Source organism: Borostomias antarcticus (assembly GCF_949987555.1).
Source record: "Borostomias antarcticus genome assembly, chromosome: 1".
Lineage (NCBI taxonomy): Eukaryota > Metazoa > Chordata > Actinopteri > Stomiiformes > Stomiidae > Borostomias > Borostomias antarcticus.
In genome coordinates this window covers 43990108-44003343 of record NC_140234.1, presented here as the reverse complement: position 1 = coordinate 44003343, position 13236 = coordinate 43990108, and the positions used below count along the sequence as shown (strand labels likewise).

The 13236-nt window shown below is 47.2% G+C and overlaps 1 protein-coding gene across 1 annotated transcript in view; it reads right to left on the bottom strand.

Moving 5' to 3' along the window:
• LOC311307054 (cilia- and flagella-associated protein 337-like) overlaps positions 1–13236 on the bottom strand; it is a gene marked incomplete at both ends in the record, with an annotated part of 76475 nt that overhangs the window by 26751 nt on the left and 36488 nt on the right. The window contains 3 exons of the mRNA XM_084435800.1: positions 12599–12758; positions 12871–13014; positions 13135–13236. The exon at positions 13135–13236 is cut by the window's right edge and continues 85 nt beyond it. Coding sequence (XP_084291926.1) covers positions 12599–12758; positions 12871–13014; positions 13135–13236 — 406 coding nt within the window. The remainder of the gene's footprint in view (positions 1–12598; positions 12759–12870; positions 13015–13134) is intronic.

Below are 13236 nucleotides of genomic sequence, written 5' to 3'. Positions count from 1 at the left end.
GACTCTTTTAAAAAAGGCATTTGACTGTTAAAATTGTGTTCTTTTTGTTGAGTTTGTATGTGTGTCTGTGTGTGTGTGTGTGTGTGTGTGTGTGTGTGTTTTGTTATGCTATGCTTTTAAACCTGTAGCACTCTGAGATTTTTAAATGAAAAGTGTTACAAATAAAATGTATTATTATTATTGTTATTATTATGATTATTATTATTATTATGATTATTATTATGATTATTATTATTATTAGTAGTAGTAGTAGTAGTAGTAGTAGTAATAATAATAATAATAATAGTATTATTATTATTATTGTTATTATTATTGTTATATTATTATTATTATTATTATTATTACTATTATTATTATTATTATTATTATTAATGTATGGAAGCTCCACACTTTAGTGGTTCAGTTAAAGGCTTCAGAGTGCAGAGTTAGGACCTTTGAATATACAGTATACACACACACACACACACCCACACCCACACACACGCACACACATTTGTCAGTAATCGGGTCTCTAACTGGCGGGCTTTAAGGTACTGGGGAGTGTGGCGCTCGGATGCCCATTGTGACCCACAGGACAACACATTCTTATGAATAGTAATGATATATGAATAGTAATGCCTTAATCTTCAGTACTAACAGTCTATGGAAGGTACAGAACTTGAGGTGTGTGTGTGTTTGTGTGTGTGTGTGTGTGTGTGTGTGTGTGTATAAACTGTATATGGATTTTTTCATATCTTTGGCAGCATGCACAAAAGCTCTACTAGACCATCAGAAAACACACACACACACACCAACAACACACATACCTGCTCAGATCACCGGACCGGATTGGTCAGACACTCATTAACCCCTGAGGCTGACGCAGAGATCGTACGAGCGAGCGCACACACGCACGCATGCACACACACACACACACACACACACACGCACACACGCACACACATGCACACACTGTAATATAATTTATAATTAGCCTAGAATATAGTCTGTAGTGGTATGCATGTATTCTTTAAGCTGGTTTAGGTATTGTAGAATGTTGCAGAAATGGACAGATGTTAAAGGTAATGCCATTGACCGGTAGGCACGTAATCTCTAGGCTTGGTGAGGTTTTAGGGCACGACCTTCCTATTGCTACCACTGACCAGGAGTCACAACGATGCCTTTGTTGAACGGACTGTCACAGTGTCAGAAATTCATCTTTGTAACAAATTCTCCTGCGTCAGGGACAGAGACCTTACTGAGTACTTAAGGGAGCGTGTGAACTGATTCATGTGTTCATTCTTTACCGAGCTACTTGGTTGCCTTGTTTCTCTGTACCTGAATTCACCCTTCGAGCTCGAACGAATTAAATCTTCAACTTCAATCCTGAGGACTGTGTGTTTATTTGCTTGGTATTTCTACAACTAAGTTTTCCACAACAATTTGGCGACCGCAGAAGGGACGCGACTCGGCAGGGAGATCTCTGCAGAACATCGGACTCTGTTGGCCTGATCAACCCGACTGTTCTAGAAGTCGCCAGAAGCCACGCCTGGACATGGGCTGTGTGACCAGGAGCGGACCGACTCTGCAGGTGGCTTGCTGCCGGTACTGCGTTGAACCGAAAGGTAGGAACCAACTACACGCCCTCCGAGGAGAATTTGTCTTGTTTATCCTAGGATATCTTGGGGTAACCAGGCCCTTTTTGACACTGTTTAGCGGTATCTGAGTACTGGGGTTGGAGTCCCTCTAACTAAGCACTGTCCGTGGGTAACCAGACCCACATAGGGAGGATAAGGTGTTCCCGGAGACGTCTCTTGATAAGGGTTGGAGTTCCGTATCACATTTGAACACTGCTTAACGGTATTTGACTTATTGAGTGACCAGGCTCTTAAGGGGAGACACTACAGTCAAAATGGTGTAAAACATGGAAGGCAAGCAGGGGAGAAAGGATGACCGTGGCGGAGGAGAAAGAGGCCAAGAGCAGGGTAAACGGACTGGGCCCCATGGGAGCAGGAAGAGGAGAACGCCACAGAACTCTCCCTGTGTGATCTGTAAGCAGCTGGGTCACTGGTAAAGAGACTGTCCTCAGAACCAAGACCGAGACACCAGTCAAGGTCACCAGGACCGGCAAAGGGGAGGCCATGGACACGGCGACTCCAGGGGTGGGCGAGACAGAGCATACCAGACCTCAGATTGACACCAGGAACCAGAGATCACAAGGGGGGAGGAGGAGAGACATTTCTTCCGGAAGAAATTCCATTTCCCCCGGAAGTGCAGGCTGCAGTGCAGAATAGAATCACTGATTTAGAAGCATCGCTTACACAAACATCAGGCATATACACACAATACTCACAGGAACAGTGCCAATATTTACCCAGTTTGAGTTTGTTTATTAATGATGATTCGCTAGTCCCCTTTCTTGTAGATACAGGAGCTGCGCATTCCCTTATCCGTTAGGCAGACATGCAGAGGAAGCCTCTATTATCTGGTAAATATCAGTCCAGTCAGGGCGCATCAGGGGCAGTGACAGTTGAACCATTAACGCAACCACTGAGAGCAGAACTGATGGGAGGTAATGGGGAGGTTCTAGTTTCATTCAGACACAGCTTTGTGTTGTAAAGAGCGTGCCCAGTTTACCTACTTGGCCGTGATCTGATAATTGCTTTAGGACTCCACATTACCCATACAGAGGATGGTCTCAAGGTTACACGGTTTACTGAAAGTTCAGTTGAGAATATATTTCAGCCTTTGAGTGAGGGCGATGACACAAGAGTAGAGGGTAACCTTCTGTGGCAGGATATCAGAGTATTGTATGCACATGAGTGGAGAATACGCCCAGACACAAACACTGATTTGCTCAACCAACACACGCTCACTTAGCTTACCATAAAAACACTTAGTTCATGACAGAGGTGGACCGACATTGTACTAGCTATGTACATGACTGTACAGATGAACAGTATGATCAGGGGTGGGATGTAGGGACTGAGGAAGCAGTGTGGGTGGATTATATTTACTGGGAGGGGAGCAGGTGTGCAGGGGGCGTGCAGCTAACCAAAGCCCAAACTGAACTCTTCAAAATGTCTGATGTCTCCTCACCCCACATGTCTCTGGCTAAGAGTTGTTTTGACTGATGGCGAAATTTAGGACCCTGGATCAAGGAGTGCCGAGGGGGCAGTGATGTACAGTTGTTCAGACGGAGCTCCGGTGATGGTTCAAGTGGTATTGTATGTAGGGAGATGAGGGTAGTTGTTGATGTCCCTTTTGAGACCATGTGTTTAGGGAGATATGTGGTGTCACAACTCGCTGAGGAGGATGAGGAGCGGCTTGCTTCCCTCCCCAGTGACCTGTGGACTACAGGGAAATACGATGTGGGGTTAGTGAAGTCAGCCTCATCGGTCGTGGTGACGGCCAAGTCTGCATTTAGGCCTTGTGTTAAGCAGTATCCGCTCAAACCAGAAGCGTTGAAGGGGATTGAACCAGTGTTTGAGGCCTTAGTGAGGAAGGGTGTGGTAGTAGAACTTCCAGAGGGGAGTCCAGTGCGCACACCTATTTTTCCTGTTAAAGGAGTAGTAAAGGGAAAAATTATGTTTAACCCTGTTTTAAGGTTACTTATGATCATATACAATGGTTCAGATCAAAACTGATCACTGGTCAGCGCAGGCAGCGGAGTTAGTTGCTTTGATTTCAGCTTGTCAGTTAGGTGAAGGTAAGGTTGTGAATATTTACACTGACTCGAGGTATGGTTGTGGTGTCTGTCATGATTTTGGCCTGTTATGGAAGATGCGGGGGTTCATGATGTTATCAGGGAGCCTTGTGAAACACGGTGAGCTGATTGACAGGTTATTGAAGGCTATTCTGTTGCCTAAGCAGATGCAGTGATTCTGGTTGCTGCTCAAACAGGTGCACAGTCGCGAGAGGCTAGGGGTAATGATCGGGCTGACAGGGCAGCAAAGGCAGCGGCCCAGCAGGGGCTTGTGTCGTGTTTTCTAGTTTCACAGGTGGCAGAGGACTGCATTCCACCACTGGTTACGGAACCAGTGACAGGAAGTGGGGCGGCATCACTCACCAGGTTGATTGGGCTTTCAAGTATGTATGCAGTCTATGCTACAGAGAAGGACTTTGAGAAATGGAGGAAGGCGGGCTGTGTGCCTCAGGAGGTGACGGGCAGTGATGGAGGAGGGCGGATCTGGGACAACCCGTGATGGGAAAACTTGCCTGCCCGAGAAGCTTCACAGGTGGTATGCAACATTGTCTCATGGGTTTGACCATGTTTCAAAGGGGGGAATGTGTGAAGCTGTTTAACGATATTGGTTTACCAAAGGTTTCACGACAGTGGCCCAGGAGCACTGTGAAAAATGCATAACCTGTGGTAACCATAACATCTCTAAGCCCATTAAACCAACAGGTCAGGGAGCACACCCACCGCCGGAGGGACCAGGAGAGACGCGGATGATGGATTTCATTGAACTCTCACCAAGCGATGGCAAACGCTAGCTTGCTTGGTGATGGTTGATATGTTTTCTAAATGGGTAGAGGTGTTTCCTACTAAAAAGGCAGACGCAGAGACAGTAGTAAAAGCCCTAATGGCTGAGATTATTCCCAGTTGGGGAATCCCAAGTAAATTAACTTCTGACAATGGATCCCATTTCAATAATGACTTAATCAAGAAAGTAGGCAAATATTTAGGAATGAAATTGAATTTTCACACTGCCTACCACCCGCAGTCGGGAGGCGCTGTTGAGAGAGAAAATGGGACACTGAAAAACCGCCTTGCCAAATGCAGTGCGGACTCAGGGCTGTCATGGGTGAAATGTCTACCTTATGTAGTCATGTAGATGAGAATGAGAGAGGCGGCCACCCTACACAGGGATAGGGCCTAGGAAAACACCTCTCCCAGACTCGGCGTTGTGTGATAACAGTTTGATTACATATCGTCACAACCTGCACCGTGCTTTGCAATCCATCCCCCAACAGGTGAAGAGGCACTCCCACAAAAGGCGTTGGGACCGCTGCACAAGATCCAACCAGGGGACTTCGTGCTGGTGAAGGATTTCAGGAGGGCGGCGTGGAACAGCAAAAGATGGCGTGGACCATACCAGGTGCTGTTGGTGACGGAGACAGCTGTCAAGGTCACTGAGAGGGCTATGTGGGTCCACGCGTCGCACAAAGACTGATAAGTAAGTCACGTGTTTATTACCTCACACACCATTCGAATATTTGTTCATTATTGATTTATAATTTCTGAGTCTGTGTTATGTCAGAGTTTCTCTGGTCACAAATAAGTGAGGGTCTTGGGATAGATATTGAGGAGCGGGAGTATATTAGCCCGGAGAGGAGAGGATTTTGCAGTAGGGATCGCCGTCATTTCTTTAGTCTGCCACGGCTAGACAGAGCCCGGCATTTTCAGAATCCTAGGGCTAAGTGGGTGTGTGAGGTATCACTGTTTATTTGTTTTATTTTTATAATCTGATTTATTTTCTTAACGCGTGTGTATGTTACATAATCTTCTAATATGTTCATAGCAATAATGAGGGACAATCACTTTTATATCTATCTCTTGTATTATGATTCACTGTGACACGTTTCTGATCATCTTGTGATTTCAGTATTGCTGGTAAATTCTACTGTTTACTGTGTGATAATAAAATGATCAAAAGGGTGGAATGTAATAGAATTTATAAGTAGCCTATAGTATAGTCTGTAATGGTATGCATGTATTCTTTAGGCTGGTTTAGGTATTGTAGAATGTTGCTGAAATGGACAGGAGGGTAGAGGTCAGAGGGGAAGGTTTAATGGCACGACCTTCCTCCTGCCATTGACCGGTAGGCACGTAATCTCTAGGCTTGGTGAGGTTTTAGGGCACGACCTTCCTATTGCTACCACTGACCAGGAGTCCCAACGATGCCTTTGTTTAACGGACTGTCACAGTGTCAGAAATTCCTCTTATGCTGCCTCTAGGGACAGAGCGAGTGAGAGAGAGAGAGAGAGAGAGAGAGAGAGAGAGAGAGATTAAAGCTAATAGAAAAGTGTTCTGACTTCCACGGTCACTCTCTTTACAAAAAATGTTTTAAGAAGTAAATGTATGGGTGTACATATTGTTTATATTGGGCTGCTACATCTGTTTTTCCATTGTGAGGGCATTTTTTTCAAAATATATACACAGCAAAACTCACACGCATATGGTAGGCACACATGCATGTAACATGTGCAGGTGTACAGTAGAGGTGTACACATAGAAACACTGGTAAACAGGTGTAGCTTATACACACACACACACACACACACACACACACACACACACAAGCAGCCGTACCTACGGCCACGTTCTCCAAAGACGCTCCATGCGGACGCACCACCGACGACGTATCATCAATCCAGACAGAGAACGTGTCAAACCGGCAGCCTTTAAACGTGGCTAGCGTTCTGAAGGCGTTGTAGCGCTGCCCGAGAGTCACGTTCTGTTAGTCATATGAATGAGGACCGGCGGGCATGCTCTGGGGCGACGCCTGCTCCTCCGTGATTGCAAAATGCAATTTCTGGTCAGTTAAGTTCCCATCCTCCCAAGTACACTAGAGAAACAAGGGGTTTACTAGTCATTGAAATACAATCAAAAACTCATTAGGAAAATAACACCGGCCACTCTGCTTGAGGTTATTGTCGGAGAGGGAGAGGTAGAGAGAAAAAGAGAGAAGGAGAGAGCAGAAGAGTGAGAGAGGGAGAGAGAGAGAGAGAGAGAGAGAGAGAGGGAGAAATAGGACAAAAGGGCGAAAAGGGGTTTGAAGTCTGCCAAGTACTTTTTGGATTTCTCCCTACAGACTTGAGGTCCCTCGAGTCAAAACTGGGCTGGGGAAAATTGCCTTTACTGTGCTCCAAGAGCAAGCATTTGAAGAGATCTTCAAATTGGATGCCATCTCATTGGGAAAATTCAAGAATTAGATAAATGATTTTGACGTCTGTGCAAGATCATCAGTTTGAATGTGTAAAATGTATTCATGTGTGATGTTTTTGTGTTGTAATTTTGAAATTCTGTATGGATACATTGCAACCAGGGCACCATTGCAAATGGGATCTTGGTCTCAATGGATTCCTCTCGATAAATAAAGGTTAATTCATTTTAATTATTGTTTTTTTTCCCCAAGAGGGGTCTTTTACACATTCGTGCCTAGGGCCCATTAGATACATGCCCTTAGAAGAAGTCGCTTAAAGATTACAGTAGATGCCTATTGAGAATATGCCCATAGAAGATTAGGTGCCCGTTGAAGATTGATAGTCCATTGAGGTCTAGATGCCCATAGACGATTAGGTGCCCATAGACGATGTCCATAGGAGTTTAAATACCCATAGAAGTATAATACCGAGTATAATAGATGTGCATGCAAGACTAGATGCCTAAAGAAGATTAAGCACTAGTAGATGATTAGGTGCCCATAGACTGTTTATACTGTAGAAAATCAGATGACCATACAGGGTGCCCATGAAGGAAGCCCATTGGAGATGACTTCCTGATTCAAGTTTCATTTTGGTTTTGTCTAGGACTAGGATTCTGATCCTGTAGATACAGTAGTACGGACAGATGGACAGACGGACGGACAGACAGACAGACAGACAGACAGACAGACAGACAGGTCATAGGTCATTGGAGGTCATGGGAGGAAATGCAAATGAACAGAACAGTATGTTGATACGGGTCTTCGGTCTGGACTGGCCACGCAGACCGAGGACTGTATACATTCACCTTCCTACCCCTCTGGCCCTCCTTGTGTGTGTGTGTGTGTGTGTGTGTGTGTGTGTGTGTGTGTGTGTGTGTGTGTGTGTGTGGTGACAAGGTTGTACCATATAGGCGTTCTGCTAGGCCCACACATCCTCTCCAGAGTCTACAATCACGTCTGGCATCCAGCCCTGGCGTGTGTTTGTTACAATCCAGTTCAACAACCTCCGTAGTCGCCTGGCAACCCCGCTCGGCTGTACATTGCTTGATAATAACACTGATGACACTGATATCACATTTGCTGGGATGAGGGGGCGTTGAAGGAGGGCACGGGGATGATGCCAGGGATGAGGGATATTGAGGGAGGGCATGGGGATGATGCCAGGGATGAGGGGGCATTGAGGGAGGGCACAGGGATGATGCCAGGGTGAAAGAGTGTGTACTGTATCCATTGTGTCAACGTTCACTCCATAGCAACAGCGTGAGACTCCATTAACCGTGAGGGAGGAGTGTGTGTGTGTGTGTGTTTGTGTGTGGGTGTGTTTGTGTGTGTTTGTGTGTGGTTGTGTCTGTGTGTAGAAGGGGGTGATATGAATTCTAATCTAGAAGACAGTAAATCTTGTGTAGTGGGCATTAGAATTAACCAGCCTTGGAGAGGCTGCATGGCTAAATTAGCCTACATGACAAATGTAAATGTAATGTTATGGTAATGATCCTGCGTTCAGGCACTCAAACTGAAGTGACAAACCCCACACGGGCACACACACACACTTCACACTAACTCACACACACCTCACATTATCTCACACACACACCTCACACTAACTCACACACACACACACACCTCACACAAACTCACACTCACACACACCTCACACTAACTCACACACACACATACCTCACACCAACTCACACACACACGTGGTCTCTAACAAAAATGTGCATGTAACGCACACACGCACACACACACACACACACACACACACGCACACACGCGCACACACACACACACACACACACACACACACAGCATGAAGTCACCATAACCTAGCCGCAATCAATTCTCCTTACCAAACAATCACTACTAATGATGTCTACCGTAGTTGCAACACGAGCCCCCTGTTTCTCTCAATAGGCCTCATTCAGAAAAACACAAGAAACACGTAAGGCCAACGAATACCCAGAATCTTTGAAGACGTAGGAGATGTACTGCAGCACCGGGCCATAAGTTAACATCCCCATTTAATCAAAAAGTTCCATCCTCTTCTCCCACTAGCATTCATCATGTTAGCAGTGAGAGGAGACTAAGCCTGCGCTCGAATAATGAGACAATTTACATGAAGCCTTTACCCCCTGTCACACCGTGTGAGAGAGAGGACTAACCGCTTTATCTCGTAATACACACGGGGTACACGGGGTACACGGGGTACACACACACACACACACACACACACACACACGCATTCGTATAAAGAGGACAAATATCACTGCCCCTTTGTAAAGAGACGAGCCAGCGCTAGCAGAGGCCCTCCTTGTTTAGTCATGTAACTCAATTTGAAACGCTAACAGCGCAGTAGGCCCAGGGGCACGCTATGCTAGGCCACCAGCCCCTCGGTTCCAATTAAGCGTTATCTCCCGTGTTTTTTTTTAGCATGGAACGCACAGTGCTGCCCGTATATCAAACACTGTGAATAAAATTAATTGGGAATTTCGGGGCTGAAATAATGTGCGTGGCCGTTTGAATGGTAAATGAGAGGAGGTTTGCAATGGAACACTTTGTGTGAGCTTCTGTCCTTGGTTCTGTCTCTGGGGTGCTGGGACACTGGTGTATGTGGTGTGCAAAGCTGACAACTGTTGCACCATCATTACAATCTGTCATCAATGGAGATGGGGAGGGAGAGAGACAGAGAAAGAGAGAGACAGAGAAAGAGAGAGAGAAAGTAGAGAGGGAGAAGAGGGGGAGATGGACAACAATAGACAGAAAAAAATACATTTCTCATGCATGAAAATGCACACATTAATGTATATAATGAAGCAGCGCTCATAGATGTTTCAGAGAGCCGGTGTTGTAGAGGAGTCTGGGTAAGGAATGTGTGGTGGTGTGGACAGGGGCGGCGCCCGAATCCCTCGCATCATTCAAAAGAGGGGGGGGGGGGGGGGGGCTCAGGTCTCATTAGGTTGTCTGCGGCAACAGGTGTGCACCAAACTGACAGCAGCATGAGCTCAAATTATAATCAGATCAACCTGGCAAGCTGTAATTACTTCTGCTCATCGCTACGTTATACTGCCTTAGAGACATGTGTGTGTGTGTGTGTTCCTTCCTGTTACCTGCTGATTCAGATTTTCAGTTATTTATTGATTCTCTCTTCCAGATGGGTAACATGGTGTATGTGTGTGTGCGTGTGTGTGGTGTGTCTGTGTGTGTGTGTGTGTGTGTGTGTGTGTGCAGTCTTTGTCACTCCTCCTGCGTATATTAGAGCACTGTGTTGCTGCAGAGATTAGACCAAGTGCCCAGACCCATTAATAATCCTGGCTCTTCCACAGCTGACACACATTCACTCAAGCAAAAATGCACACACACACACACACACGCACACACACACATACATACACACACAGTGATGGAGGAAGCAGAACTGATCTGTTGCTCTGACTCACAGCAGAATCACTGTCCTGATGGAGTGAGCCCATTCCTTTTCCTTACAGACACGCACACACACACACATGCACACACACACACCGGGTAATGGAGTGAGCCCATTCCTTCTCCTCAGATCACCCGCTGCCCAATGTCTGGATGTTAGCCCAAGAGAGACCTGTCAACTGCCCCCTTCCACTGAAGCCAGGCCAAAACAGATCTGTTAGGTACAGCACACACACAATACACACACACGCATGTGCACACACGCAAACACACACCCTGAGTAACACTCACAGAAGAGTGATGGTGGTCCGGTAAAGTCCTGAAAAAGCGTTTCTCCTCTCTCAATCTTCCATTCACTCTCCCTTGAACTTTTCCCAGGCACAATATTCCACTCAATCCCTCTCCCTCCCTCCCTCCCTCCCTCCCTCCCCCTTCCTCCCCCTCCCTCCCTCTCTCGCTCCCTCTTCTTCTCATCGCCACGTCACACACGACAGGTTCTGATCCCTGCCGCTGTCACTGTATGCGGGCCTGAAGGACGCCTTCCTCCCCACAGCTGTATGACTTCCTCCCCACAGCTGTATGACTTCCTCCCCACAGCTGTATGACTTCCTCCCCGTCTGAAACAATCGCACCCGGTCGGAGTGCGCAAATGGACGATAAAGGCGTGGGAGCCGGCCTCCTGAAAGTTGAGAGTTTTCTAAAGGCGAGGGGCCGAGTGTCGTCGGGGCACACTTCGCTGCCGTTACTCCCTCTCCACGTTGAGGGGGGGTCGATCCGTGGAGCTCTGAGAGTCGCTACGAGAGACGAGGGTTGTTTAGCTGTGAATACTCTCCTCCACACCCTGGGGAGGGAGAGGGGGGGGGGGGAGCTGCAATTCCTCTCACGCTGCAAGCATAACAACAACATAAATGAACTCTCCCCAAAATTGGCTGAGGGAGAGGGATCAGAGAGAGAGATCAAGAGAGACGGAAAAACAAAGCCCGTCGGGCGTACACGCACACACGCACACACACACACACACACACACACACACACACACACACACACACACAGAAACTGCGGCGCTGCCGTCACTCAGAAACGGACAGAGGCCATCTCTAGACGGCAGGACCACAGAAGATGAGGTGAGCTCTAAAGTTTCGGGCCCAACAGACATGCGTACAGTAGCTTGTCAGGTAAGAGTCAGTGGGGTTGGCATGACATGACGTACAGTAAGGGGTTGCAACCTGAAACAGAAAGTGTGTGTGTGTGTGTGTGTGTTCAGGTACAGTGAACATTCCTGCAACCTGTATGTTGGTACAGAGATATAAAATGAATCGTGCGGTGCCTCTCTTGAAACAGAAAGAAACCAGGCCCATTTATGGACTTCAAAAACAGTCACACGGCATTAAAGAGGAGAAAGGAGGAGAACATTTTCAAGAGAATAAAACACGTCTCCTTTAAAATGTAAAATCCCTGCTCTCCCGGAGAGGCCGTCTGTCGGGTTTGATTTACCTCTTTGAACTAAACAATGAGAAGATGATGCAGTATCACCGTCAGGACTGACTGGGTTTAATATAATATTACAAATGGCATGATGCGGTACGGTGTGTGTGTGTGTGTGTGTGTGTGTGTGTGTGTGTGTGTGTGTGTGTGTGTGTGTGATGTAGGTGTGATGTGGGTGTGTACGTGTGCACGCGCTGTCCACAAACATTCAACTCAAAAAGGAATACTCAGGCTCTTGCACTCGACATGATGTTAGTATTGACATAAATACAGCTCTCAATTAACGCTATTGAAGGGACCAAAATTAACGCTGTTGAAACCAATTCACATAAAGCATTGCTTGAACACTCAGACAGGCATTTATTCGCCCACCGAGTGTGTGCGTGTTCAGGTTCTGTGAACATTCCTCTCTAGCAGGGGGCTCCCACAGCTCCTTAACGAGGGCCACCTGCTACCAGTGATCTGTAATCAGGCCAGCAGTCTTCAGCTGTGGACAGATGGCGGCTCCTTGAAATTTTTTCAGCATAGTGTCGGCCATTTGGCAGAAAAAATGTCCTCACGATGCCACAGTTAACGATCCTCACTTGAAAGCAGTCTCAGAGATGCTGCCTTTTGCTTTTCTGTTGAGGGACAAAACAAACAATGTTCTCAAGCGTTGATACCGTGGTGAACTCCGTCTATCGCTGTTTAGATATTACACTAGGTATTCCCCAAGCGTGTGTGTGTGTGTGTGTGTGTGTGTGTGTGTGTGTGTGTGTGTGTGTGTGTGTGTGCCTGACCTGTGGTTCCGACCTCTCCCTCCCCCAGCGTTCCGGTTCTCCCCGCTTTCGCGCCTCCTCTCGGCAGGAATGTTCCGCTGGTCTCCGTGGCTCAGCCTCACCCCCTGACCCAGGAGCTCGTTAGGGAACAGACTGCGCTCGTCGAAGGGTGCTTTCACCACTGCAACACACACAACGCAGGGGAGGATAGGACATGGTTGGACACGAGTGTGCGTGTGTGTGTGTGTGTGTGTGTGTGTGTGTGTGTGTGTGAGTGTGTGTGTGATCCATACCCTGTGTGTCCTCAGGGAAGACGGTGTGTGGTGTGCGGCTCTCCTCTCTCTTGTTAAAGTAGCAATGAGGGTGGGTCACAAACTCTGGTCTGGACAACTCTCCAACAGACTGGAGAGCCTCCATGTGAAGACTGCTGAACGTACCTGAGGAGACACACACAGTGGAGGTAAAGATGACAGACATCGGTAACGGAGGATACAGGAAGAGCCCAGAGGGAAGAGAGGATGATCGGCCAATCAGCCGTAGGACCAGCCGTGACTCACCAATCTCAGAGCTCAGCGGCGTCTCCCTGTGGCCGGGTCGGCTGTCAGTCACCTTCAGGGCCAGCCTCTCCTCATAGCCACGCCCAAAAATGCTATCGGTGT